General features: G+C 37.5%; 8 protein-coding genes across 10 annotated transcripts in view; 4 read left to right on the forward strand and 4 right to left on the reverse strand.

The window, feature by feature from the left end:
• LOC132205895 (uncharacterized) overlaps positions 1 to 9,536 on the forward strand; it is a 61,697-nt gene extending 52,161 nt beyond the window's left edge. Inside the window, exons 7-20 of the mRNA XM_059635261.1 lie at positions 1,246 to 1,331; positions 1,973 to 2,235; positions 2,900 to 3,015; positions 3,386 to 3,427; positions 3,732 to 3,775; positions 4,033 to 4,373; positions 5,146 to 5,434; positions 6,116 to 6,211; positions 6,291 to 6,395; positions 6,458 to 6,574; positions 6,630 to 6,804; positions 6,863 to 7,158; positions 7,363 to 7,608; positions 7,782 to 9,536. Coding sequence (XP_059491244.1) covers positions 1,246 to 1,331; positions 1,973 to 2,235; positions 2,900 to 3,015; positions 3,386 to 3,427; positions 3,732 to 3,775; positions 4,033 to 4,373; positions 5,146 to 5,434; positions 6,116 to 6,211; positions 6,291 to 6,395; positions 6,458 to 6,574; positions 6,630 to 6,804; positions 6,863 to 7,158; positions 7,363 to 7,608; positions 7,782 to 7,931 — 2,366 coding nt within the window. The 3' untranslated portion in view covers positions 7,932 to 9,536. The remainder of the gene's footprint in view (positions 1 to 1,245; positions 1,332 to 1,972; positions 2,236 to 2,899; positions 3,016 to 3,385; positions 3,428 to 3,731; positions 3,776 to 4,032; positions 4,374 to 5,145; positions 5,435 to 6,115; positions 6,212 to 6,290; positions 6,396 to 6,457; positions 6,575 to 6,629; positions 6,805 to 6,862; positions 7,159 to 7,362; positions 7,609 to 7,781) is intronic.
• A 1-nt stretch (position 9,537) lies between these two features.
• Positions 9,538 to 12,703, reverse strand: LOC132205901 (serine/threonine-protein kinase PAK 2). Its single transcript, XM_059635272.1, has 9 exons — positions 12,517 to 12,703; positions 12,145 to 12,355; positions 11,636 to 11,942; positions 11,341 to 11,561; positions 11,007 to 11,193; positions 10,829 to 10,954; positions 10,620 to 10,769; positions 10,318 to 10,500; positions 9,538 to 10,149 (listed from the first exon to the last, which is right to left on the reverse strand). Exons 2-9 carry the CDS (start codon positions 12,315 to 12,317, stop codon positions 9,985 to 9,987), a joined length of 1,512 nt encoding a protein of 503 aa, XP_059491255.1. The 5' UTR covers positions 12,318 to 12,355; positions 12,517 to 12,703; the 3' UTR covers positions 9,538 to 9,984.
• Positions 12,704 to 12,741: 38 nt separating this feature from the next.
• On the forward strand, positions 12,742 to 13,576 carry LOC132205903 (large ribosomal subunit protein bL20m). The gene is made up of 4 exons (XM_059635275.1): positions 12,742 to 12,975; positions 13,032 to 13,142; positions 13,215 to 13,358; positions 13,417 to 13,576. Exons 1-4 carry the CDS (start codon positions 12,865 to 12,867, stop codon positions 13,528 to 13,530), a joined length of 480 nt encoding a protein of 159 aa, XP_059491258.1. The 5' UTR covers positions 12,742 to 12,864; the 3' UTR covers positions 13,531 to 13,576.
• Positions 13,577 to 13,839: 263 nt separating this feature from the next.
• On the reverse strand, positions 13,840 to 14,680 carry LOC132205904 (10 kDa heat shock protein, mitochondrial). Its single transcript, XM_059635276.1, has 3 exons — positions 14,520 to 14,680; positions 14,203 to 14,364; positions 13,840 to 14,139 (listed from the first exon to the last, which is right to left on the reverse strand). The coding sequence occupies exons 1-3, from the start codon at positions 14,520 to 14,522 to the stop codon at positions 13,996 to 13,998; spliced, it is 309 nt and encodes a 102-aa protein (XP_059491259.1). The 5' UTR covers positions 14,523 to 14,680; the 3' UTR covers positions 13,840 to 13,995.
• A 247-nt stretch (positions 14,681 to 14,927) lies between these two features.
• Positions 14,928 to 17,711, forward strand: LOC132205900 (heat shock protein 60A-like). Its single transcript, XM_059635270.1, has 8 exons — positions 14,928 to 15,089; positions 15,273 to 15,443; positions 15,504 to 15,905; positions 15,961 to 16,084; positions 16,140 to 16,308; positions 16,360 to 16,567; positions 16,633 to 17,124; positions 17,234 to 17,711. The coding sequence occupies exons 2-8, from the start codon at positions 15,273 to 15,275 to the stop codon at positions 17,396 to 17,398; spliced, it is 1,731 nt and encodes a 576-aa protein (XP_059491253.1). The 5' UTR covers positions 14,928 to 15,089; the 3' UTR covers positions 17,399 to 17,711.
• LOC132205902 (trimethyllysine dioxygenase, mitochondrial) lies at positions 17,327 to 19,328 on the reverse strand. Of its 2 annotated transcripts, none has more exons than XM_059635274.1 (6): positions 19,183 to 19,328; positions 18,911 to 19,126; positions 18,608 to 18,843; positions 18,362 to 18,552; positions 18,084 to 18,314; positions 17,327 to 18,025 (listed from the first exon to the last, which is right to left on the reverse strand). In XM_059635274.1, exons 1-6 carry the CDS (start codon positions 19,253 to 19,255, stop codon positions 17,755 to 17,757), a joined length of 1,218 nt encoding a protein of 405 aa, XP_059491257.1. In that variant the 5' UTR covers positions 19,256 to 19,328; the 3' UTR covers positions 17,327 to 17,754. The 2 variants fall into 2 exon arrangements, with proteins under 2 accessions (XP_059491257.1, XP_059491256.1); XM_059635273.1 differs by having other exon boundaries at positions 17,328 to 18,025; positions 18,911 to 19,132.
• Positions 19,329 to 19,462: 134 nt separating this feature from the next.
• On the reverse strand, positions 19,463 to 23,114 carry LOC132205897 (protein TRC8 homolog). Its single transcript, XM_059635267.1, has 6 exons — positions 22,898 to 23,114; positions 22,510 to 22,824; positions 21,954 to 22,420; positions 21,345 to 21,720; positions 20,189 to 20,952; positions 19,463 to 20,127 (listed from the first exon to the last, which is right to left on the reverse strand). Exons 2-6 carry the CDS (start codon positions 22,778 to 22,780, stop codon positions 19,984 to 19,986), a joined length of 2,022 nt encoding a protein of 673 aa, XP_059491250.1. The 5' UTR covers positions 22,781 to 22,824; positions 22,898 to 23,114; the 3' UTR covers positions 19,463 to 19,983.
• Positions 23,115 to 23,203: 89 nt separating this feature from the next.
• LOC132205899 (kelch-like protein 30) lies at positions 23,204 to 25,967 on the forward strand. Of its 2 annotated transcripts, none has more exons than XM_059635268.1 (13): positions 23,204 to 23,357; positions 23,415 to 23,557; positions 23,653 to 23,781; positions 23,837 to 24,070; positions 24,126 to 24,310; positions 24,362 to 24,472; positions 24,536 to 24,651; positions 24,711 to 24,819; positions 24,875 to 24,996; positions 25,049 to 25,158; positions 25,213 to 25,333; positions 25,414 to 25,589; positions 25,641 to 25,967. In XM_059635268.1, the coding sequence occupies exons 1-13, from the start codon at positions 23,339 to 23,341 to the stop codon at positions 25,815 to 25,817; spliced, it is 1,752 nt and encodes a 583-aa protein (XP_059491251.1). In that variant the 5' UTR covers positions 23,204 to 23,338; the 3' UTR covers positions 25,818 to 25,967. The 2 variants fall into 2 exon arrangements, with proteins under 2 accessions (XP_059491251.1, XP_059491252.1); XM_059635269.1 differs by having other exon boundaries at positions 25,055 to 25,158; positions 25,641 to 25,818.
• Positions 25,968 to 26,067: the final 100 nt, after the last annotated feature.

Raw genomic sequence — 26,067 nt, forward strand, 5'->3', positions numbered from 1 at the left:
GGAATAAATTGGTGTTTGGAGTGTTGGAGAAACTCTCTGGGAGAGGCTCGACGAGTGCTCCGGGAGCTGGACCGAGATGCGCCTCCAAAAAAATCTATCTCACTTTCCGCCTCAGGGCACTCTTGTGGAATAGCACAAATAACGCATCGTTATTGGCAACGAGATGTTTTAAGTTCAAGATTTGCAAATACTCATCATTTGCATAGTCATCGGCACACGTAAAAGGAATTTTTGTGGTATTCAAATCTGCCTACTCCATCAGTACTTCAGTTTTCCATTCAAAAGCAATTTTATTGCCAATCATTATAAGGATATTTTTAATATTTCGTAGCAGATTTGAAAATTCAAATTCAATTAAAATTATTTAATTCTAAATTTTTATTTAAAAAAATCAATCCTAGTTGAAATTTTCGATTTTGCAAGTGTTATTAAAGAAAAAAATAAGCACTGATAAAAAACATATTATTCACCATACGAAGAAAATAAATTTATACATTCTGCATTATTATTAATTTGAATTAAGGTCATTTACCTATAATAATTGTCCTTATTGGATCAGGAAAATTAGTTGTATCATTTGTAATTTTTAAGTTATGTTTTGCTTAAAAATTAAAGAAACTTTAATATTTTTATTTGACCTGACTGTACTTTTTTATAATTAAAGAAGTGATATCTCATTGATTTAAAGAGCAGAATTAGTAAGTATGGGGTTTTCGTCAAAATTAAAATAAAATTAATTATTCACAAATAAAAAGTTAATAATATTTAAACCTTCAAAGAAGTATTGCCGGATGCGATATGTGGACTTAAATTAGTTATTGAGAAAAATCACTTGCGGTATCATTTTATTTTCATTTAAAACAAAAAAATAATTAGAAAAATCTTGCTCTCTCTATAAATGAGAATTTCCCCAATAGGCACAATGCTCACTATTTTAGATTTAAATATTATGCATGCCTGCTCGTACTTAATCCACCCTATAGGATATTGCACTATACGTTAATTAAATGTTGTATAACAAGCCAAGGCCGCCTCTTGCGAGCTGCATATTGATTTTTTCACAGCTTTTTATGTGCAAAACTGCATGAACGCGCATGAGCTAATCAAAATCTGACCTTTGCTCAAAAGAAGATAATTAATTTTTTGAGCGCCCAACTAACTTTTGATTTGAACAAAAGTTTTCGCTCTTCGCAGCGCAAAGCTTGCGGAATTATTAAAGAAGGCGCCTTTCCAATTTTCTTGTAGGTCTCGTCAGAAGCAGAGATGGTAGCCGCGAGCCTGGCGGGTCGCATTACATGAATCTTCCATCGCCGAATGTGCAGACGGCAGAGGTAAATGATTTTTGCCCGTTGGACTTTCTTGGGAAATACAAAAACCAGAGAATTGGAAATGAAAAATGTATTGGGAAATGTGATATTTCTGTTGGACAATCTATTGACAAACATTCAATATGGCAGAAAAATTCTTGGCCCAAACAAAAGACAAAAATAACATAATAATACTGGAACATAAATAAAAAATATAAGGGAGTCCGCCAGTATTTTTTTTTCATTTTTTTTTTTTTTATTAAAAAGTTGACAATATTTCATGACTGAATCGAAAATTGGGATAAAAAATTTGCACCCGAGGGGCCAATTTTCCCCCAAATGAGTTTGATCTCAAAGGAATATTGTCCTGATTTCAATAAATTTTATTATGTTAACAAAATTCTGAATAATTGACTCGGAGATTCTATTGCTTTTGGTGGGAAATGGGAAAAGGGTTACAACGTTAGGTTGCAATTTTTTCAAACAGTGTCATGCGAATAAACATTTGTCAACTTTCAAATAATAACTCAAAATTTATTAAAAATTGACATTCAGAAAAAAATACCAGCGAATGAACACCAAAAATTTAGAAATTTTTAGAAACACATCTTTCTAATCATTAAATATATTGATTGAATAATAATTATTTAAAATAATTTTTGCAGGAGTCGAATGAAGAAGTTTTCCAACCGCGGATGTCGCGGAGCAGCGAAGTTGACACGCTGGCCAGCAGACGCGAGAGCAGCATCAGTCCGCCTCCGCTTGCCAGGCGGCGGCGAACACAAGAGGCGGAGGCGGAAAACTCGGAGGCCACCACCCCACCCGCCTCTGCCCTGGCGCGTCGACGGGCCCTGGTGCCGCCCAAGTTGATGGCTGAGGACGAGAACTCTGGGAATAACAGCGAAAGCGAGCGAAAACTCTCCACAGGGTGAGTTATGCAAAATTTACCCAAATTTCCCTAATTAGGTAAACTCATTTGCTAGTTCATATGTAAAAAATTTGTGATGGTTTTTGAGTTAAAAAAAAAAATAATAATAATAATAATTCTGAAAGTAAGAAACAAATCACATTAAGATATGAAGAAACTTAAAATATTTTATTATTAAAGGGAAAAAATTTAATTTTAAATCAATAAATTAAATAATTACAATAAAATTATTTTTTGTTGTTTAAATATCTGGATAGCTAGAAATTTAAAGAAAAAATTAAATTTGAATTGTTGGAAGGGGAAAATTTAATCATTTGACAAAATGGCACCGCAGAGATTTGTCCAAAATATTCCAAATAAAAAATATTCCATCCCTCCAAGTGTGCCTCGATAAAATATTTAATATGATGTATTTGTGCTTTACCAATTAAATTAGCAGCTATAATAACTTCTTCAAAAGTATTTTCGTTCTTATATTTTCAGATATTTCAGGTACACACTTCTAAAAACGCGTTTAAATGTGGAAAATTTACATAAATATTTTGTTAGGAAATTTAAAAATATCTGAATTTCCTACGTTCAAAGCAGTTCTTTAAAGAAATAGAATCAGTAAAATAATCATCAATTTTGAATTTTTCCACCCTTACTTTACACTTTTGCGCAGGTCGGACGGGCCTCGAACGCGCCGCAGTTCAATCGTGGTCATCCCGCCGATGCAAATCTGTCCCGGCGACCTGTTGGTCTACAGCAAAGTCCTAACGCAGCGTAACAACCTCACGGGTGAGCTGACACACACAAAAAGAGAGCTTCATCCCGATAGAGCGAACCGGCGTCTTTACAGTTCACTTCCTGATTGTACATAAATGGCCACAAGCTGGTGTTATATATACTTATTTTATATAAATATTTGTGTATATGTTTGAAAAAGCAGATTGACGTAACCACGCGGGTTGTTAGAGAGTCAGTCAATATATAGGCAGCTTGTTATTTTCAATGAATGCCAACCGCAAGTCTCCTCCCGATTCAAAATTATATATATATATTTTATTCCGCCGTCTCCAATTTGAGAGAGAAATCGCTTTTTGTCCCCTTTTGATACAACTGGAGTTCTCCTGCTCTTCCATATTATCATGACGCCTCTGCTTTCCAGATTTTGACGGCTCCACCTCTAGTCTAGCTGTTTCCGAAGCCGGTAATTTGAATCAGACTTCCTCTCATTTATTTATTTTTTTTTTATTTCTACACAATATTTTTTCGCTTTGTTTTCATCTCCGCAAGGAGAACGAGCTTGAGAGATTTCTTCTTTTGTCCCTCTTTTAAATTAAACCCCCTATTCTTCTTCTTCTTCTTCTTAGGCCTCTTGCTTCTTTTGGCTGTTTGTTTTTCTTCAACTCTCTTTCTCTCTCTTCATACCTTTTGAATGAGAAGCAAGCGTGTTGTATTTCGCCCCGAGAGTTCGGGAATTAAACATTAATCTCGCCTTCTTGTTCCGACAGATAATGCAAGGAAAAGCAAAAACACCTGGTCGCTGTTGAAGTTGGTGAGTTTTTCCATCCAATATTTACACTAATTTGATTTAAATTTGAAAAAAATTGCAATTTCCTGAACGTCGTAAATCGTGAGATTTTAAATAGATCATTGGAACTTGAACAAATTAAAGCATCATCTTTTTCAATTAAATCTTTTGTGTTTCAATCAATAAATTTTATTTTACAATCTTATTCTTTCAGGTTGTTATTTATTTAAAAAAGAAAAAAATTAATTTTTTTAATGCGCGATGAATTTGTGATTTTCCAGTTTGACCGTTCGAGTCGGGGCAAATCCGAGACAACATTTTGCGGTTTGGAAGAGTGTCTGGGGTGCATCCAAAGGGTGGAGTTCAACGACGACCAGTTGACGCGCTTCAGAGGCATGAACTGGTCCGATTTTGTCGTCCACGTGGACACAACAAGCGGCGCTAGAAGACGCTCTTCAAGCACAAGCAGCACCAGCAGTTCCAACAACGAGTCAACCATCATTTCCCCAGGCAGTCCAGAAAAGCCTGAAATCAAAATTGTGCCAAGTCCTGCCCCGCCGCAACCGGAACCTGAACCTCCGAAGAAGCCGCCTGACAAGCCAACAGGTGGTTTCGAAAGAAGGTACGTGGATTTTTTTTTTCTAAACCATCATTATGAAATTTAGGTTTTTAAAGATTGCTTTATTTGGATAATTTATTTTATTAATCATCAAGATTTTACAAATCATTTCGTGACCAGTAAAAGGCTTCAATTATTTGCACTTTTGCATACATTACAATCTTCTCTAGCAATGACTACTTCAATTAATATATTAATTATTTCATAAATGTTTATATTATAGTTAAAAACGGAGTGAGTGAATGTTGTATAAATGATAGTTCTCAAATATTTAAAGAAAATATTTAATCAAAAATTATTTCAATCATATAATGAAATAAATGAACTAAAATTCAAATAATATTGGCTTATATTTAAAAGAAAAAGGTTAAATTTGATATTATTTTATTTTATTTTACATATGAAACAAAATTGAACTTTTTGAAGCAAATAAATTTTATGAAGAAAAATACATAAAATTTTGAATTGACCAATTTCAGTCCTGCTATTAGTTATAAATGTTATGATTTAACTTAAAACGAAAATATAAAAAATTAGAGGCTTTTTAGTTAAAATTAAATTGCATCTACTGAATCCTCAGTTTTTTTGTTTTTTAAATTTTAATAATTTTTTTGTACAATTTTCTTATTTTTGTTTTTCGATTTTTATCAATTATTCGCTCATTATTGTTGAAAAAATAAAATTTGTGGGATATTTTATTTTTATCAGCCCGGCCACTCACACTCACAAAACTCAGTATTTATTTCAAACTCGACTCCTTGTAAATATTCAACAGGTTCCGCGTGGGTCTGATGCGGACGCAGAGCGAGAAGTCGTTCGAGAGGCGCTTGACGGGCGCCATGTGGAAGGGCCTGGACAAAGCGCTGCCCGAACGGGTGTTGCCGCTGCGCCCGAGTCCGCTCATCTCAACCCTGAGCGAGAAGGACCTGTTGGGCTCAAAGGAGCAACTGGCGTCGCCGGTGTCGACCGTCAGCCGGAACGAGTGCAAACGCAAGGAGGCCCTCTGGGACCTGTTCCAGAGCGAGTGCGCCTTCCTCTACGATCATCTAATGGTGCTCAATAATGTATGTTAATTGCCTACCACTCTCTGCTTTGCATTATTGAAAAGCTCTCGCGCGCAGCGGCGTGCAAATGAAATTTGCACCCTTGCAGAATTGCTGACTGGAATTTAACAACTCACTCTGCCTTTGTTTGCGCTTCTCATTTTATGGAGTCTTGTGGAATTTTTCGCTCTAAATATTCGCAATTCTCTTTTGTGTTTCAATAGAAGGGCGAAATGCTTTTGTCAGGAGATTTAAACTCGCTTTAAATTTCACTAACAAATCTAAAAATTAATTAATTAATTTTATTATGAAATTATTTAATTTATTTATAAGTTAAAAGAGAATGAAAATTTGATTTTGAATTAATTTTTATTTAAATATCAGTCCATTTTTATGACGTTCAAAAATTACTTAAATTGTAATCCTTACCACCTTATCAACCATTGCATATTAAAATTTTTTGTTCTTTTATAGTTAATTTTTATCTGGTTCGATTTGCATCGTTCAAGAGAAATTCTAGATAAAAAATAACCCATTGAATTTAATTTGAGCCTTAATCTCTCCAACATTAAATTATTAAAAGATTTAATGCATTTTCTCTTCTTCAAATAACAAAAAAAAAATCTCATATTTCTGTGCACTTTTAACTATAACTTTTACAATTTTGTTTTACAAAGCGTTGCAATTTAAATTTATTTTTAGGTTTTCATGGAGCCGTTGAAGAAAATCCAGGTGGAAGGGTTCGCAATGTTCGCCGAACCCGAGTTGCTCTTCGGCAATTTGGACGAGCTGTGCTTGGTGAGTACAGATCCAATTTCTCTCTGCAATTCGTATCGCGTTTCCCACATAAGTGCCTGAAACGAAACTCCTACCGCAGGTCACCTACGCGTTCTGCAAAGAATTCATCAATCTAATTTTGCAACACGTGGGGACGGGCGGTGAAATGTCCACGACGGAGGTCCTCGTCAAATTGTTCCAGAAGGTTTTTGAGATTTTTTGTCATTTGAAATTAAAAGGTGAAAATTAAATATAAAATCCTTGCAGAGCACAAAAGCCGACTCGGTTTCGCAAGCTTATCACTGTTACGCGCTGAACTACATCAACGCCCTCAACTATTTGGAAACGTTGCGGCGACACATGGAGTTTATTGAATTTGAAAAAGTATCAATTATTAACCATTAGTTAATTATTATTTTTTTAATTTAAAAAATTTTAGTGGTGCAATAGAGACCCGCGGTGCAAAAAGCTGCAGCTGACTGATCTCTTGGTGGCGCCTGTCCAGCACATCATGAAAGTTCCTCTAATTCTTAAAGAAGTTGAAAGCCGGACCGAAGAGGCCGAGGAGCGAGACCAAATCGCCCGAATTTTGGAGCGTGAGGAGAACTCTCTAAGTAAAAATTTTCACTCTTAAAATATTCTGCATAAAATAAAAATTTTTGGCCTACAAAGGAGAGTTGGACGACAAGATGAAGTGGCTGAAGAACTTTGAGCGGTTACTGGAGATTCAGCGCAACATCGTCTGGCCGTCGATTCTAGAGTTGGACCCAAAAACGTTTGTCCCTGAATTTCTCAAGCCCGCCTTGGCGCGGCAGCCTTGCGACCGAATCATTGTCAGTCCGAGGAGGCAGATCGTCATGGAAGGGCCTTTGTCAATATTCGACTCGGGCAAGCCGGCAGAAATGTATGTCATCTTGTTTGATGACATGCTCCTCATCACGAGAAGGAAGAAGGGCCTCTCGAAAAAGGTTTGCAACTTTCAAGATCACTTGTTCCAACCTAACATTGTTATTGATCTTGTCGAAAACTCTTCGGTTAAATTTTTTGGAAAAAAAAACTACAATTAATAATTTTTAACCAAAATATCTAGTTAAAAGAAAATTGAACTCTATTTTGATAATTTTTCTCTATTAGTATTATACGCTTAAAATTGATTTTATTACTCTTTTTAGAAATCGTCTCTCACTGAGAATTGGGCAAGTACCTGTGGACGAGGAAACAACCCAAATGAAGCGGCCGCCATGCGCTATATCGTCTACAAACAGCCGCTCTCCCTGGACAGATTTTTCATCCACGACGTGAGCGTGTCCGAGGGAGGGACTTGTCGCATGGACGCCGCTTTTGTGATAGTCAGTTTGAACCGCTTCCAGCAGATTGTGGCCGTGCACACCTTCCAGGCAGCCAACGATCAACTAAAGGTTTGTGGTTTTTCTCTGAATAATATAAAATTTATTTAATTTAGTTTTTTCTTGCTAAAATTAAATTTTAAAATAATGGTTTTATTCTAAAAAAAGATTTTTCTTTTATTAGATTTAAACAAACACAGTAATTAATAAATCCCTTTTTTTAAATCAAATAATTTTTTTTTCAGCAAACTTGGCTTTTGAAGCTGCGCGACACTCAGGACAAGTGGAAACGCACCCTGCAGCACACCGTGTTCAAATCGGACCCAAGACTGTCGACTTGCAGCAGGCTGGACCCGCGCTACTCGACGTGCAGCAGCCGCAAATCGACCACCTGACTGAGCTGAGGACCTTCGTCTCAAGGTCTCCTGTTCAAGTAGGCGATTCGCAGGTCCGAGTTGAATGAAAATCAAAATAATTTTCACAAGATGGCTGTTTATTTATAAAAAAAGATGAATTTTCTACGTGACGATATAGATTCGAGTTTAAATAAAATAATTAAATTTAAGCCGCCGCACTATTTCCGAGAGTGAAAATAGATGAAGAATTTATTGTAATGTGATTTGTTGATCTGGTTGTAAAAATTTATTGGCTAGAGTAGGAGTCGTTGTTGATTGTTAAATAATTTTTGGTTCCTGCCTTATTTGCTTTTTACATAATGATAGTTCCAAATTCTTTAAGGATGCACCTGCGCGTTGTTAAATGTTAATAACTAATTTTAGTAAGACATAGACTCTTAATTTGCCAATTTATTAAGTTCTAGTCAAAGTATTATAGAGTGAATTATTAGGCACGAGTTTCTGATTTTGAACCAATCAAGAGACCAATTCATGAAAAATGCTCAAAACTTCATAATATTTTTTCTGCATAATTTAAGTTTCTGCGAAGTGCAGACCACAATTTTATGTTATTAAACTTTTTTATTTAAAGCATTAAATTATAATTTTTTTCTCATGCTTTGATATATACTCAAATGTATTCAAAGGGGTTTTTTCTGTTGAATTTTAATATCGATTTCATAACGCATTTATAAATACAAAAAAAAAATTTGTTCCAATTTACCTTTAGAAACATAATAATGCCACCGTTTTCGTTCGCGATGAATAATCATCAATAAAAACTGCAAAGATCGTTGTATGTGTATTCATGATCCTGGGATTAAATTAAATTATAATGTCGGGTGGCAAAACTAAAAACATATTTGGTGGAGTTTGTTGTAATATCACTTTTATGTGATGGAATAATCAAAATATTTATCTGTTGATGTTTTAAAAAAAAACTGGATTATGTCAAATGAAAATTATTCTATGCGACTGACACGATAAACACTTAAGTGTAAAAAACATAAAATTCCCTGAAATACCATCCCGAGGAAATGGCGTAAGCTAGGCTAATTGTTAAGCATTTGTGTCCGCCCGGTTGCATACCTTCCACAACAGCCGCCTTTCGCTTTGACGTGAGAATTTGCAGGCTGTTGAAAAACGATAAGGCGCGAAAGAAAATTGCGGACGGACGCAAACAATGAATATTTATTTTCTTTTATTTTCGTTTCATATTTGATTAGAATTCGCTGCCGGGGCCCTTTTGCTCTTCGAAAGATGTGTCAAGGGGCGCCGCAACACGAGGAAACATAACGCTTACAAAAAGCAGTATACTGAGAGAAAAAAAATGTACGAGGAGACAATATAATATATACTTAACGAGTATTTTCACTAGAAATCATTTGTGGCGAACACGTACCGTGTATTTCAGAAATCCTTCCAAACAAACCCCCTATCTAGAAGACTTTGCAACGGAGATGAAAGATATTCTATATTTACGCCCTTGTATAACCTCTGCAAACATGTCTGTACTGACTGAGTGTGATTTATCCGATGTACCCTGATGTGCCAAAAGTGAGTCAAAAACGTTGACAAATTGTGTTCATGGAATAAAAACGCATCATTTATCAAGACATTTTATTTCTCAACGACCATAATAAATCATTAAAAATGGGTCTGGAATCACTGGAAATATAAGATGAAAATGAGATGAAACATAAGTAAGCCGTTTACAAAATAGAGGCTCTATAATACCAATAAATTTGCTTTTTCTCCTTTTTGATTTGCAATACAAAACTATTTAAAAAAATTTTGTTCCAAAATTAAATGCCATTATTCGAGGCAAGTTCACAACAGCAAAATACAAGTTTATAGAAAAATAGTAATACATTGATAGTCTTACGTGGTAATTGTGCTAAAATTGGGAAGGCACAAGACTGGAATAGTTTACCCATCACTCACTGTTGATTGGTAACAGATTTGCGAACAGAGAACTTTAAATCAACAACAACAACAAATGCATGACTTGAATGATGGCTTTGTGTACAGAATGATTGCAGTTTTACAATGTTCACGATGGTTGGTAAGCGCCCTTGCGCAGGATTTTCTGGGCAGCCTGGATCAGCGGAGTCAACGAGCTCAGTTTCATGCAGTTGGTCAAAAACTTGTGCTGGAGGAGTTCGTCCGCATCTGCCCGGTCGTCAACGTTTACCTCAAGACATCTATTCAGAAAATCCTGGGGAAAAGTTACAATTAATAATTTAAATTTGCAAAGAATAAAATAAATTAAATCAGGACATTTTAATCTAAAGATAATCTAGATAAATATTCTATAAATCAATTTAAATTATATTTCTGACAAATCTTTGCAGCAAAATGAAATATTTTAGAGAATGGCAATTACTTGAAAGGCAGGCGTCAGTTTGTCCCAACGAGGAATCTTTGGCTTTCCGTTAGCAGCAATCAGATACAATGCTCGGAGGGGTGTCTCTTTCAAGTAGGGTGGCTCGCCCTCTATCATCTCGAATGCCATAATTCCTAAGGACCAAATGTCCACCTTCTTTCCATACTGTTTTCTCGTTACAACCTGGAGTAAAAAATTATTAATTTAATTTAAATCGTCTTACAATTAGTTACATAAAAATAGATTGCATTATCTACAAATAAAAACCAGCAGAAAATTATCAGTATCTTAAAAAGTCTTACCTCTGGAGCCATCCAATAAGGCGTTCCGACCATGGTTTGCCTTTTTTCGTCTCCGATGATGTTTGCACAAAAACCAAAATCTGTGACTTTAACCGTTCCATCCAAACCCAGCAAGACGTTATCAGACTTGATGTCTCGGTGGATTATTCCCTAGAGTTAATTTTCATTTTTAATAAATTTATCCCACAATTTTAAAATCCGGTTTTTACTCTTGAGTGCAGAAAGCTGACAGCTTTGAGGACTTCTCTGGACACGGCAGCAATTTGACCTTCTTTCATGACCGTTTCGGTGACTACGTCAGTCAAAGGCCCTCCCTCCAACAACTCCATGACGACCTAAAAATTTTCATTAGTGATCCGAACGGAATCAAAAAATTGAGGCACAAACCCAAAGATGGTCCTTTACTAAGTAGGCGTCCAAAAAGTTGACCAGATTCTCATGATTGAAGTCTTTGAGCACTTTGATTTCGTTCAGAATCAACTCCTTCCTGGGCTGTTTCGACATGTCGATGTCCTTGATGGCCACGATAGAATTTTGCTGAGCGTCTTTGGCTGTGAAGACTGTTCCCGAAGCTCTGTTAAAAATTTAAATCCCCTTTACATCTTTCAAACAGTTAAAGAAGAATAAATGATTTTTTTCTAAAGAATAATTTAAATAATTTAAATTATTTTCAATATTATCCTAAAAATTAAAAAAAAAAAAAAACTTCAAAAGCTCTTACCCTGAGCCAAGCTCTTTGCTCAAATTGAACTTCTTGTAAGGGTCGTTACTGTTGCAAAGCGCCTTAAGCTCAGCAAAAATTTCATCGTCAGTAAGTTTGGTTGGTTTTTCCTTCTTGCGGACCATTACTGGTGACACCTCTTTAGCCTCAGCTTCAGAATTATCAATCTTTATGTTCTGCACACCCCGCGGTATATTGTCATACAAAGGTTCCTCCTTCTCCTAAAAATGAAATTATTAATTTCATATTTTACAACCAAAAATTTATATTATCTTTGAATAAAAAAAAAACTTGCCTTCTTGGCTGTCCGGGGCGATTTTCTCGGTGGTGCAACAGGTGGTACCACATTTTGTCCTGCTGGTTGCGGAGAAAGCTCTCGGCTTGTGTCCGAAGAGGTGCTGTTGTCCGAGCCAACACTTCGGTGCGCGTCTTTGCCATGCTGCTTAATCAGTTTCTCTATCTCCTCCGACTCCTCAGCAATTGCCTTTTCCGTGACCAGGGGCTTGAAGAAGTTGTTGTCGCCAGGCTTCTTCTTTATCGAGTAATTGTAGTACTTCAGCGCCTGAATCGCAGCATCCGGATGCTCTTTCTGTTCATCTTTTCTGAAATCAAAGAAAATAAAATCATTTTTTTTTTTATTACATAAAATTAACTCCAAAAAAAGTTATCTGTGGTGAGTGATTTTATGTGTAGCAAAAGGCAAAGGCCTTCTTAAAAGCCTCGTTACTATTTTACAAGGAAGTGGCGAGGTGATAAAATATTTATAGGGAAACTCTCGGGTAAAATTAATTTTGTTTTGCTCACGTAATTTGTGTGTCCATGAGTTTCAACCATTGGTCTGGAAGGCCCTCGAGTTGGCCTGTGTGCTGGTTCCTACTGACATGCCACTCGTGGTGAACGTTTGTTGGGAACCCGATTTGCGACGGCCCTCCCGACTCGGCGCTCTTTTTGCTTCGGAACTTGAAGAATAAAGACATCTTCGGGCTTTAAATTCCTCGTTGAAAGAATAACACAGCTGGAATGGAAACACGTTAAAATTTTGAATTAACTCTTTGGCTTGTGTTTTTCCCAAAGACGCGAAAGTGCTGGTCTTTGCGCTGATAACAAAAGTTTGTGGAAGTGACAAATTAAAGAGGAAGTGCAGCGAGATTGGAATTTTTTCCATAAAATCCTCACCTTTCACGCTGAAAATCGAAGGCGTCGTCTTTCTTTTCGCTTAGGAAAGAGTCTCAAGGGAGACGTGGCACGATTTTCGGAGGAAAAACATTTTTCAAAACTATTGAAAAACTAAGAAAACTAAACTAAAAACAAGAAACCACTCCCTACGCTAGTCAGGGCCGGCCACCATCTGTGCTGCTGGTGCTCATCGATGAACCTTGCGAGACACCTAGCGGCGGTCCAGGAAAGCTAAGAAAATAGTCAAAACAACTGATCAGCAAGCAGGCGTGTTTTCTGAATTTTGCCGGATCTGAGAATTAATAAATCTCCTCTTTCCTTTTTAATTGTCAGCTTAAACATACTAAAATGGTGTTTTTGTCAAACATGATGAACTTTGCCATGAGATTCGTTGGAAGTTTGAACTGCAAAGGCCCTGACAAATTTTGGAGGAAGAGGAAATATTTTAAAATGTCAGCTGTATGTCTCCTAAATATTTTTTTAAATATTGTTAATTGATATTGCTTTGTTTGCAGCACTTTACGGGCAGAAAAAGAAATTGCTTCCGAATTGGAGTTCGATATGTCCACAGAGCCTTGGTTTACAACACACAGAACAGAAAGTTGCACAAAGAAAGCATAAAAAATGTATGCATTTCGAGAAAAACTTTAAAACTTCATAATAATGTTCAATTATGTTTATACGTCTTGAATTTCTAGCTTTGGGATACTCGGTTGAACGGTGCCTGCATGGAGCACGGTTTCTCCAGCAAACTTTTGCTGAGCTCATTGGAGAGGCAAAACATCATGCTCGACCGCAAATCTCTGTCGAATTTGGCCATTTGGGAACCCAGAACATTTAAAGTAATAATATTTTTTTATTATTGTCTATGACAGATAAAAATACTATTTACACCTGCAGTCGCTCATGAATATTGCCTGGATGACATCGTCGCAGGAAAAGATGAGAGGAATTGAAGATCTTGGACCTGCACCAAAGAATGTGATTGTTCCAAAGATTGAAGAGGTCGATTAATTTTTGAAGACTGTAGCAAATAATAATAAACCTATTTAGAAAAAAAATACGTATTTGGATTTTTCAAATGTCGATTGAGATTTATTAAATTATTTAATCATGGATCATGGTTTTGTTAGAATTTCAATTCGGGCCATTTTAGTTTTTAAATTATTAATAAAATACTTTTAATAATTAATTTGCTAAATTTTATAAGGGAAAAATTGATTTTTTATAGAAGTCTCCCTCTTCATTAGTATTTATTTTCTCAAAAAACATTTCAATGTTTGGTTTCTATATCAGGAATTAGTTGAAGGCAAATAAGCGTGATTTAAATCGGCAAAACAGATAAATTTTTAATTTCACGAACTAGTACATAAAAAATATTCCCACTCTGAAGTGGATTACAAAAAATGGTTTGAAATGCTGCAAATTATCAGATACTACTCGATCAATGTTCATGCACAACACTCCTGTTGAGGACATTTAAGACTCGATCTTGGCTAAGATATCAGACTCTCTGAACAAATGGTACTCCTTGTCGTCCTCCAGCTGAACCTTTGTGCCTCCATATTCAGGTAACAGGACGTTGTCTCCGACTTTGACGCAAACAGGGATAACAACTCCCTTCTGTAAATTTAAATTATGTAACATAAAAATTTGTACAAAAATCCTTTCATAAAAATGTCTTACATTGTTTCTGGCTCCTGGACCAACAGCGATAACCTCGCCATGGAGAACTTTGCCCTGAGCCTTTTCAGGGATGACGATGCCGCCCTTGGTTCTGGTGATCGCTTCAGCTCGTCGGATCAAAATTCTGTCGAACAGGGGGAGCAGCTTTTTTGCGACCAGGGCCTAACAAATCAAATGAATTATTAAAATAGAATCATTCTCAAAAATAAAAAAAATTAAATGATATTTGAATAGCCATGTGATCATGGCAGTCGCATGCAATCATGAATTTATTACCTAATTTAAGGACAAAAGCGAAAATAATATTGAAGATTTACCATTTTATGCGTTGATGAGATGACTTTGGGGAATGTTAAATGCACAAAACAGGCGTCAAGCAGTTACTACCAGAGGAAAATTCGATTGATCTCCGGCGTGACCTCCGTGTTCGGCAAAAGTGTTCTCCAAAGTGACGAAAAAGGGGCGTGTCATAAGCCGGTTTGACACAAAGAAAATGCTTTTTTACTTTTTTTACGTTTATTTTAAATGAAATCGTGAATGAAAATCTATTTTTCAATTATTGAATTTAATTAATTTTTGCATGAAAGGCCTTTTTATAGTAAAATTACAGCGTTTCGTCGAATATTGCATCATATTCTAGATTTTTCGGATGCGCATTTTAACTACCGGCCCTCTAGCGAGCGTTGCGTCATTTTTGCATTTTCTAGAAACGAGAATTGGTTGGTACGCTTTTCAGGGGGCCGCCATAGATTCGTTCTCTTGGCCATGTGCGATCGGCTGCACCGCTACTGAATTCAGAAGTCCTCGCTGCGAAGTCTCTAGAGCCCGAAAATCGAAGATAAACTCAAAAAATCTTTTGAAGTCCAGGTCTAAAACAAATATTTAAGGTAATTTTACCAATTAAGCCATCAAAATTGACGCCTTTTATTGTAAATTTGTGAAAAAATTACATAACCTTGGAATCGGCAAGGCCCCCCCACGTTTTGAGACATTAAGTTGATGCTGCCTTAAATTAAGCATAAAAAGAGGTTTATTCAATCAAAGTATAATTTTTATTTTTTCCCTTTTAGATGTTTCGTCTACCCGCAGTTTTGAGAACAGTTGCCCGTCGTCAGCTTTACCCGAATTCGGCAGTTCGTCAGTATGCAAAAGATGTTCGCTTCGGTGCCGATGTTCGAGCTGAAATGCTCAAAGGTGTGGACGTCTTGGCTGATGCCGTCGCAGTTACCATGGGACCTAAAGTATGAAATAATCCAGTTGAAATTTCAACAACAAAAATAAATTTTAATAATTTTCGCCAGGGCCGTAATGTAATCCTGGAACAGTCGTGGGGCAGTCCTAAGATCACCAAGGATGGTGTTACTGTTGCCAAGGGCATCGAGCTCAAGGACAAATTCCAGAATATTGGAGCCCGCCTGGTGCAGGACGTGGCCAACAACACCAACGAGGAGGCTGGCGATGGAACGACCACAGCGACGGTTCTGGCCAGAGCAATTGCCAAGGAGGGCTTTGAAAAGATCAGCAAGGGCGCCAACCCTGTTGAGATTAGGAGAGGAGTCATGACTGCTGTTGATGCCGTCATTGAGAACTTGAAAAAAATGTCCAAGCCTGTTACTTCACCAGAAGAAATCGCCCAAGTTGCCACAATCTCAGCCAACGGTGACACACAAATTGGAAACCTAATTTCTAATGCAATGAAGAAGGTAATTTTCCTAAATAACTAATAGGATTTTAATTAATTTCATATTTGGTTTGTAGGTTGGAAAGGAAGGAGTAATCACAGTTAAGGATGGAAAGACATTGCTTGACGAGCTTGAGGTTATTGAGGGAATGAAATTTGACAGAGGCTACATTTCACCTTACTTCATTAATACAGCGAAAGGTAAATTTTTTTATTAAAATTATCATTTGGAAGTAATTTATACTGTTTCTAATAGGAGCCAAAATTGAATACCAGGACTGCTTGGTGTTGTTCAGCGAAGCTAAAATCTCAAGTGTGCAGTCCATCATCCCTGCCCTGGAATTGGCCAACTCGCAAAGAAAGCCTTTGATTATTGTTGCTGAAGACATTGATGGTGAAGCTCTCAGCACTCTTGTTGTTAATAGGTATGCAGTCCTCCAATTGTTTTGAGATTTTGCTAATGAAGTGAAATTTAGGCTGAAGATTGGCCTTCAGGTTGCAGCTGTGAAAGCTCCCGGTTTCGGAGACAACCGCAAAGCCACCCTGACTGACATGGCAATTGCTACCGGTGGTATTGTTTTTGGAGACGAGAGCAACCTCGTCAAATTGGAAGAGGTCCAAGTTTCTGACCTTGGCATTGTTGGTGAGGTTACCATTACGAAGGACGACACGCTCTTCCTGAAGGTATGCAATTTTTGCCATTTCTTTCAATAATGTTAGTAATATTTTTTTTTTTAATTTGTAATCAGGGTAAGGGCAAGGCTGAAGATATAAGCCGCAGGGTGGAACAAATTAAGGATCAAATTGAGAATACCACCTCTGAGTATGAGAAGGAAAAGCTGCAGGAGCGATTGGCTAGATTGTCTTCCGGAGTGGCCCTCCTGAAGATCGGTGGCTCCAGCGAAGTTGAGGTCAACGAGAAGAAGGACAGAGTTACTGACGCCCTGAACGCAACCCGAGCGGCAGTTGAGGAGGGAATTGTTCCTGGAGGTGGCACTGCCCTGATTAGGTGCATTCCCGTCCTGAACGCTTTGAAGGCTGCAAATCCTGACCAGCAGACAGGCATTGAAATCATCAAGAAGGCCCTGAAAATGCCTTGCATCACTATTGCCAAGAATGCGGGAGTCGATGGATCTGTTGTCGTAGCTAAAGTTGAGGACGCTTCACCTGAAATTGGCTATGACGCCATGAACAACGAGTATGTCAACATGATCCAGAAGGGAATCATCGATCCAACAAAGGTAACAATTTAAATTTTTTTAATTCTAGATTTTTTTATGTAATGCATTTTATATCGAAGAATTTATTTTAGCTATATTAATTTAACACATTGTTATAAATCTGTTTTAGGTTGTGAGGACAGCCTTGACTGACGCTGCTGGAGTTGCATCCCTTCTGACAACAGCTGAGGCTGTCGTCTGCGAGCTGCCGAAGGAAGAGAAGGACGGTGGTATGGGAGGCATGGGTGGAATGGGAGGTATGGGTGGCATGGGCGGAATGGGAGGCATGATGTAAAGAAATGCATCCATCGCTGCCCATACCCTTAACAAACCCAAACCTCCACAGCGTTAGTTGCATTTGCGAAGAATAGTGAAATAGGGAAAGTGCATAGCTGGTGAGAGCCGGACATTGGCAGCATTTTCAGCCGATAGATAGTTTTTTATTCATTATTATGTTGTGTCATTCATATATATTTTTGTGTTGTTCATTCCAATCATCGAGAGATAACCAACCGAGTCATCAAATTAGCACAATTACCAGACACAAAATTGATTTCTGCCAATTTTGTTTGGAAGTTCATTGCAATAGAAATTGCTATTTCATAATATATCCATGCATATTTATTTTCCATACACCCTTCAACCTTAAAATTATATCAAGCCAAGAAGGCGCGCTCGGCTGAGCCACTCGGACCTTGCGACGTAACATCCGGTCATGTGTCTTTGACCTGTGAACGCTGTTCTTCCGTGCAGAACGCGCCAGTTGTCTATTATTATCACGTTTCCTTTATTTAATTCCACTTGCATTTCAAATCTACCGCTGAGCATGAGATTCGAAAGTTTTCTCAAAGCCAAATAATATTCTCTGAAAGCTTTTGGGGAGTCCAAAGTGCACATAGCCGAGCGGTCATACAAATTAAACCTGAAATTTGATAATAAATTTCTTCCCATTCTTAAAAATCTAAAATAGAAATTATCACCTAATTTGCATAACTCTTTGAGTAATCGGATCCAAAACTATGACTGGTTGGCGGCCGACGTGATGTTTTCCAGGCTCCTTGTATTCCGACTCAATTGCTACTTCGGACAAAATTTTAAAGGCATTTGGATCATCTTGAGCCAAATATTCTGCTGCTGCCATTCCGTCAACCAATCTGGTAGCTCCGCCTCGGCAATTTTTGGACCTCTCAAGGCAGTGGAAAACTTGAAGCCTAAATCATGGCATAATTATTTTTTGGGAGACTGTTTTAAATATTACCCTGTGGATTCTGTAAAGTAGGTTGAGTCGTTGTGGGGGTCGAGTGCGTCACTCGTGTAAGCCGTGTCCTTGTGGTTGGCTACTTCATTATGTATTTTTGTACCGAATTCCCACATGCCTCCGAAAAAAGTCTGCTGCGGAGGTGCAATCCTTTCAACGACCAACTGCGTTGCCTCAACAGTAGAAGGCACCTTTTAAATTTTTTTGAAATTAATTTCAGTTCATATTTTCACTTTGCTGGTAAACCTTATTAATTGAAGCGATCCCATACTCTAAAAGAGATAAAACTGCTTCTTTTAAGGAAGCCTCCTCTTTTTTCTCTACTAGATCAACGTAATCAATTCTAGGTAGGGTTGGATTTTTGCCATCCTCCCACAGTTTTCGCAAATCAAATAATTTATTTAATTTTTTAAATCTCAAATTTGGCTCCAAAAGACCACACAGCCAATTTAGCGCATACCTTGATGTATGTCCGTCGGGCCCTGCAAAAAAATTATAATTGCAATTTTTCATTAAAAAAATAATATAATAATAATAAATTAATCTTACAAGAGATAATTAAATTGGTGAAATCTGACGATATATCACACGACAGTGGTCTGATGTTTTCTGATATGGACAGGAAGGGCAAAGATCTCTGGCTGGTAGCTGCATTGTAGCATTGGGAACATCTGCAATGATCCCTGAGCCACAAAAAATCAACTTCGATCTTCTTGCCGGCAGCAGATACCAATTGGAGATAATCCTTGTGTACTGTATATGACGCTGAAACTATTTAGTTTAATTTGGAAATTCGTCAAATTTTTCTACATTTTGCTCACAACTTGATCTTCGAACTTGACTTTTTAAATTCTTTAAAGCACTTAAAAAAGTTGATTTAACTAGACGCGCCATAGGGTTATCTATAGAGCTATTATAGTGGATCGATCAAAGAGCGAATGACACAGGGCACTGAGTCCGTGGAGTTTGTTTTGAAATTTTGCAATAAGTCAGAAAAACAGCACACGATCAAGATTGCGAAAAAAGCGGTTAGTTTTTGAAAGCACTGAAAGTTTCCATGGCTTTAGTGCTAAATTAGAATTATAATATATGACATTTAAGTTGTATTTCAACATTATCCGTTTATTTTTCAGTTGGATTTTTAATAAAAAGAACAGAACAATTTTTCACCCAACCAGCACATTGGGTAACAACTTCCGATGGCGATGGACAAACTTAAAACTTACAGCAACTTTTCCTTCATATTAAATACAGCAGCGTTACTAATCTATTAACCCTTTCAAAAGTTTGTCAGTCTCAATTGGTGTGTTGAAACAAATGTGTATCCACAGGGTTCACAGTTTTATAATTGAGCCGAGTAGAAGTGTTTTATATTTAAGAGATAAGTAGTGCAGCAGTCACGCTTTGAAATACATTATCTTTGTCGTTGGATATTTAAAATAAGGGCAAAATTTTAAAATTCACAAAGCACAAATGAGCCGCGTGCAATTACAAAAATGATCCGAGTAAAAAAATTTAAAAACCCTGTTTGAAATTCTCAAGCAAATAATTTAAACTTCACTTCATCTTACATTCAAGTAAATCACAATTCCGAGCATTGCAAAAAAATGTCCATTTTGTCATTAGTTTGGCATTTCCTGCTCGCCAAAACCTGCTGCGGCATCAAACTGTTCGTTTGCTACGTTGAATTCAATATCAGAATCAGCTGCCAATCCGTAATCGTCCTCCACTAGATGCAAAATTTCGTGGCAAAGCGGACACCGGTCCTGTTCAAACAAAAAATCCATGTAAAAAAATCATCATAAATTGTGATTTTAAGGGACCTACCTGCACATAAAGCCACTTCCTGAGACAGACCCCGTGGAAAAAGTGCCTGCACCTGGTGATCTTTGCGCTGGACATCTCCTGATAGCAAATGGCACAGACGTCGTCCAACTTCTCGAGCTGCTCTTCTGTGGCTTCGGGCAGCGAGTTGATCTTCTTGACGGCCGTCCTTCGCTTGATGAAGACACTCCAGCCGGCGCGCGCCTCGCACCAAATGTTAAAGTACGCGTGGATGCACATCATGATGGCCCTGATGGCGCCGCCAGACTCGAACACCAAGATCCAGGCGCCGTTGAAAAAGAGGAATATGCCAAAGCAAAACTCAACGGTGTTGCCGAAGGCGCGAATGTAGTAGACGTAGTCGTCGAGAGACTCCCAAAAGGTGGATCTGTAGGCGTCGACGAGGAATAGCGAGTAGATCATCAGCGAGACGATGACCTTGACTATCACCTCAACGCTGAAGGCAGACACGGCGAGCAGCCAAGTGCTCATGGTGTGCTGCGACCACAGGTAGATGAGCAGGGCGACGGGGAATATGACGAGGAATGCACAGACGGAAAGGGCCCGCACGTGTCGGTGCCTGGCCGGGTTGTGGGACGCGCTGAGGGACATCAGCAGCGGGTTCACTATGTTGTGGATGAAGTGCAGGATGGCGGTGAAGAGCAGACAAAAGTTTCTGCACAGCCGGATGAAGCGCTTCTCGGGGTCCAGGCCTGTCAGTCCCGTCTGCAGGGCCAGGATGAAAAAGAGGATTGCAGAAACAGTACCTGAAGAAATCAGCGAAATTAGTAACATCCAAAAGCTTAAATTTAACAAAATATTTTAAATATAATTTTAGTTTTCGACAAAATATAAAAAATTAAAAATTTTCAATATCTAATAAAGCTAATTCCAAATTTCTAAAAAAAAATCATTTAATTCAATAAGTCTTTTAAACTACACTGTTAAAAAATTGAATACAATCTGAAGGATTTAAATTATATATGTTGAGAATTTTCTGCAGTGAAGCTAAATTAAATAATTAGATCTTCAATTCTGTTTTCTTCTTCTTTTCCTTCCGAAAGTTTAATCTTGAAGCGGAATAAAAATTTAGCATTTACAATTGAACTTTTCATCCTTTAAATTGCTTAATTGGATTTATTTAAAAAAAATTCTTTACCAATGCTTCTGTCGTCCTCGTCTTCCGTTAGCAAGATCCACTGAAAAAAACTGCCGACATAGTGGCAAAGAAAAGAAATAACGCTCGTCATTCCAAGCACGGCCGTCTGCGTTTCGCATCCAGTCACCAGCAGCTCCCTCGGCAGAGCCATCAAGGTTTCCGACGAGCACTTGGACGAGTCCACTTCTTGCTCTTTGAGAAAGAAGCACTTGGAAAGCGCGGAGAACGAATGTTCGGCTACTCTCAACATCCAAAACGTTCTCAGCACAGTTGGCACTCGCAACCTGACCCACTCATTCTCGAGCAGGGCAGTCAGACCCACGTCACTCACAAACTGGCGAGCGTACCTGTAGCCTTGGACTATGTTGTTTCCAACCTGAAATGTTGACAAAATAAATATTTGTCAGAATTTAGATTTTAAAATGTAAAGAAATTGAAAATTTAAATGAAAAAAATCTTGCAAAAATTCAGAGACTTTAAAAAATAATGTTTATAAAAATTTAATGTATTTTTAACTTATAATTAAACATAATTACAAGTAATTTTATAAAATTTTCCTTTTTTTACTAACAAGAAAAATTATTTCATTTTTGTTAATACTTTTTTTACCTGAACGGCACTGGACCAGAAGGTCATTTTGATTTTTCCGAGGGGCAAGAGAGCCGCAAACACCGGTGAGTGGTGCAGCATGTAGTCGGGCACCGGCAACATGGCGAGCACCGAGGGCGCCATGAAGGCCGGCATGGTCAGCAGCTGTATCAGTCGATTGGTCGGGGCGAGTTCGATGTGCTGGAAGACGAGGCCCATGGTGCTCTGGACCAGGTAGTTCTTGACAATGGCCAGGGCGGCCTCGTTCCAGTCAAGCACGCCTTGCAGGTCGAGGCTGAGGACGCTGTGGAGGATGGAGGTGCGCGGGTTGATTTCATAGTTGTTCTCCCTGGCGGCGATGACCGCCTTCATGGTGCTCACGTTGGCCCAGTACGAGATGAACATGATGCCGATTGAGCCGAGGAATTTGTACACATTGACCAGGTAGACCTTTGGCAGAAGGAAAACTCCCAGGGCAAACAGGCATCCTGAAATATTTAAATAAAAATCAATAAATTTGGAAAATATAAAATTGTTTCAGATAAATAAATTGATAATTTTGAAAAATTTGAAATACCAGAGGTGGATATGAAAAGCTTCAGCAAATAAATAAGAACAGTTTTGATGACGAGCGAGTCGTTCGGGGTGACAAATTCATGCTGGGTGACGAAATCATTCAGCGAGTTGATGTTGTCGTCGGCGGCTGATTTGAGGCTGTCTGACGGAATGTCGTACTCGAGACGCATCAGGATGTCCATGAGGAAGAGAGGCGGCACCCTGAGCAGGATGTCCGTGTAGTTGATCAGCCGATCCATGATGACCCCCCGATCACGCACAGCGATAACCATCAAAGGGGCCGATCATTCGTGGATGTTGTGGTCCGCTTTCTGAACTGCAAATAAAAACGATATGATTTTCTCACGCTCTGTTGACGCACGCGAATCTCGGTCAAAACGAATGTTTACCTGCTCAAACGGCCGGAATTAACATTTTGCATTCGCTCGAGATTGATCTGGTCCGCCAGGTGGTTAATATAGTCATTTATATCTGCGTGCCGACAAGACCAAATTTGAATAAAAAGCTGCACGGTTGATATTTAGGACACTTGCACTCAAACTTGGTCGGCAGACTTGCAAAGTGTCGGTCTTGTGTGTTGTCGCAGTTCGCTGTCGCAGAAACAATGATCGTAAAAGTACGCGTGACGCATCACAGATAGCGCGCGAATTCACTCGATGAACTTTTCTCTGAACCAATCGGATGCTTTGTTTGGATTGGGTGTTGTTTACATCTGTGCTTTTGAATGTTCCTAAAAAATATTGCAAAATTCTGAAGCCCAAAAAATAGGAAAAACTTGTATCAACGGCGGTACCACAGTTTGATGGATCCATAATTGTTGCCTTATAAAAATGGACTGCAAAAACTCCGGTAAAAAAACGGCCTGTAATTAGATCTTTTTATTTTATTAAACTTTTTGCTCCACAGGTGTGGTTACTCTTGACGTCGATGGCAAGAAGTTGACTGCAGATCGGAACGTTCTCGTTCAAAGCAGTGGATATTTTGAAGCGATTTTTGAACCAATTCACTCTGGATTTATTGAGAAAGACAGTGATCATCTAACATTGCAGGTATGTATGTACGAAAATATGTATGAAAACCATGTATGATTGTTTTTAATAAATTTATTCGCTGCAACTTTTTAAAATTAAATTTTTAATTAAAGGATATGAATTGGAGAACGTTGAATGCTCTTCTGAAGTGCCTGCCTGTGAATGATCAATCTGACAGTGACATTAATGCAATGGCTGAAAAAATGACCGCAGAAATGCTATACATTTGCACAAGACTAATAGTTCGGCAATTTTTTAATAGTTATTTTTTATGTATTTAATTTTTTTTTAATTTAGATGAAGTTCAATTATGAGCAAGTGGCCATCAAATCATTATCTCCAAAGAATTGCTACTCATTATATGTGGCAGCTGAGGACGTTGCTTGCAAGAAGCTCAGAATAACAGCCTATGAAAGGATGCTCTTCTGGTTCCTACGATTTAGAAGGACAAGGAATTTTAAAGAAATGTCCTTGCATGATTTAATGTCATACCTCAGTGACAGGAGGCTGATATATGATTTTCCCAAAGATGTATAATATTTTTTATTACATACTTTTGATTTATATACTAATTGGATTTTGATAGATTCTTGAGGCTATTATCTGGTGGATTAGGCATGACGTGGATAATAGAGGAAAGTTGTACCCCGATCTCGTAACCCTTGTGGATTGGCCACAAGTGAAGCCCTCACAAATAAAACACGTTTTGAGATTTCCGACCATTAACAAGTGTCCTCCATCATTTGCCGCACTTCTCAAATTTCTTCACTAGTAAAAAATATAAGTTCAGAATTTGCTGAAATTAAATGTGTTGATTTTCAGTTGTGGTCCAGAGGATACTCCTGAAGCTCGGATAGGTCGAGAACTTTTAGCAAAAGAATCCCGACCGCCACCTCCTTTGGTCCTTCTCTTTCGATGCCAAGTTTTTGACAAGTAATGTTTCCTTTGGTTTTTTTTATTAAATAAATTTTTTAATTAAAATATTTAATTGAGCAGAATTGAAGTCAAGAAGAAGAGCTGCTTTGTTTTTTTTCACATGGAGACTAAGTCATTTTTTGGCGACAAAATTATTACTGAAAAATGTCCCGATGGATGTGCTGTTACATTTTATGGTAACATATTATTTTTTTATGTAAGCACGAATAGCTCTTTCAAATAACTACTTAATTAGATGGTAATTTGATAATTTGTGGTGGAATTCATGGCATCAGAACATCAAATTGGAACCGAAATGTCATGTCTTACAACATCTTTACTAAAGAGTGGAAAGTCTTAGCAAGGTAAAAAAACTCATAAAACAAATTTTGTTTTGCATTAATATAAGATTTATTTTAGACTAGACATACCTAGACGCCACTTTGGGCTTGCAAGAAGGGGAAGTGAACTCTACTTGATAGGAGGAACGTCAAGATTTCGGATTCCTACGTCATCCGTTCAAAAAGTTGACGTTAAAACTGGTAAATTTAATAATTTTAATGGAAGCAAATTCTAAACTGTTTTAATTCCTAGGCTTAGTTACAGATTGTGATGACCTTTTCCTTTTTGGCCCAATAAACTACCCTTTTGGATGCTGCTGGCACAAAAATCGCTTGTATCTTGCTCAAAATTCAGATGATAAGGTAGGCTAGAGAAATATGGGTTTTCTTGTTTTTACAAATACATTATTTTCTTAGAACTCAGTTTTGACATACAGGGAAGATATAGACTTGTGGCAATCATGGCAGCCATTTCGAGAATCATTTGGACCACAATTTGTCTCAGCTTTGTCCATTGGGGAGCAAATATATACAATAAGTAAGATATTTCCTAATTCAACTTGCGTCTAATAGTTAAAATTGACTAGATTGTCATTTATGTTTATTTTTATTTCTCAGCTGATGAATTGTCTATTATGAAGAAATCTGCTCTCCATCTTCGAGTGGAATCTCCATGCTCGTTTTCTTCAAACATAAATGGCATACACTATTTTAATACAATGAATAATATTCAGACGACAATCTCATTTCTTGAGCATGATTCCAAAATCTACTTTTGCGGCTTGAACAAGAAGGTTTGGTGTGGTAAAAACTGTATAATTTTTTCTTAAAAGTTTTACTTTTAGCGCAAATTCATCATGCAATTCTTTGACACTGTAACAGAAAACCTGATCCTTAAAACTGTGCAACTCCGTAAATTCGAGAAAAAATTGAAAAGATTTATACGCCCAGGTTTAAGATTAGAATTGATTCAAGAGGTCCAATCTGTAAAAATAGTTGCACCAGATGTTGGAAGAAGCTGACTGAGCTGTGAGCAAAAACAATTTTATTTTTTGGTGTTGGAACCTTCGATCTTGAATTTATTATTTTTTACAAAATTATTATGATTATATTTTATTAGATATTAGGATCTAGACTTTCATAATAAATAAAACTCCTCTTTCTATGTAAAAGTCTAAAACTATTTTTAATTTTTAAGCAATATTTTTTACTTATGCCATGGAGCTATTCTTAAAATTCATTTCAATGTCAATCGTTGAACCGCAATATAAG

The sequence above is a fragment of the Neocloeon triangulifer genome, unplaced genomic scaffold, assembly GCF_031216515.1.
Source record: "Neocloeon triangulifer isolate White Clay Creek 2 clone unplaced genomic scaffold, ASM3121651v1 ptg000003l, whole genome shotgun sequence".
NCBI classification, from domain to species: Eukaryota; Metazoa; Arthropoda; class Insecta; order Ephemeroptera; family Baetidae; genus Neocloeon; species Neocloeon triangulifer.

Coding starts and splice junctions, on each gene's coding strand:
- LOC132205903 (XM_059635275.1), top strand. CDS start 12,865: ATGGTGTTTTTGTCAAACATGATGAACTTTGCCATGAGATTCGTTGGA. Junction 12,976..13,031: donor AATATTTTAAAATGTCAGCT/GTATGTCTCCTA, acceptor CTTTGTTTGCAG/CACTTTACGGGCAGAAAAAG. Junction 13,359..13,416: donor GGGAACCCAGAACATTTAAA/GTAATAATATTT, acceptor TTACACCTGCAG/TCGCTCATGAATATTGCCTG.
- LOC132205901 (XM_059635272.1), bottom strand. CDS start 12,317: ATGTCTTTATTCTTCAAGTTCCGAAGCAAAAAGAGCGCCGAGTCGGGA. Junction 11,943..12,144: donor CTCATGGACACACAAATTAC/GTGAGCAAAACA, acceptor CTTTGATTTCAG/AAAAGATGAACAGAAAGAGC. Junction 10,501..10,619: donor CTTATTGGATGGCTCCAGAG/GTAAGACTTTTT, acceptor TTTTTACTCCAG/GTTGTAACGAGAAAACAGTA.
- LOC132205897 (XM_059635267.1), bottom strand. CDS start 22,780: ATGGTTATCGCTGTGCGTGATCGGGGGGTCATCATGGATCGGCTGATC. Junction 22,421..22,509: donor GCTTTTCATATCCACCTCTG/GTATTTCAAATT, acceptor TAAATATTTCAG/GATGCCTGTTTGCCCTGGGA. Junction 20,128..20,188: donor GGAAGTGGCTTTATGTGCAG/GTAGGTCCCTTA, acceptor TTGTTTGAACAG/GACCGGTGTCCGCTTTGCCA.
- LOC132205900 (XM_059635270.1), top strand. CDS start 15,273: ATGTTTCGTCTACCCGCAGTTTTGAGAACAGTTGCCCGTCGTCAGCTT. Junction 15,906..15,960: donor TTTCTAATGCAATGAAGAAG/GTAATTTTCCTA, acceptor TTTGGTTTGTAG/GTTGGAAAGGAAGGAGTAAT. Junction 16,309..16,359: donor AGCACTCTTGTTGTTAATAG/GTATGCAGTCCT, acceptor AGTGAAATTTAG/GCTGAAGATTGGCCTTCAGG.
- LOC132205904 (XM_059635276.1), bottom strand. Junction 14,140..14,202: donor GTCCAGGAGCCAGAAACAAT/GTAAGACATTTT, acceptor TTAAATTTACAG/AAGGGAGTTGTTATCCCTGT.
- LOC132205902 (XM_059635273.1), bottom strand. CDS start 19,255: ATGGCGCGTCTAGTTAAATCAACTTTTTTAAGTGCTTTAAAGAATTTA. Junction 18,844..18,910: donor CACCAATTTAATTATCTCTT/GTAAGATTAATT, acceptor ATTTTTTTGCAG/GGCCCGACGGACATACATCA. Junction 18,553..18,607: donor GGATCGCTTCAATTAATAAG/GTTTACCAGCAA, acceptor AAAATTTAAAAG/GTGCCTTCTACTGTTGAGGC.
- LOC132205899 (XM_059635268.1), top strand. Junction 24,071..24,125: donor TATATGATTTTCCCAAAGAT/GTATAATATTTT, acceptor GGATTTTGATAG/ATTCTTGAGGCTATTATCTG. Junction 25,334..25,413: donor GGAGCAAATATATACAATAA/GTAAGATATTTC, acceptor TTTATTTCTCAG/CTGATGAATTGTCTATTATG.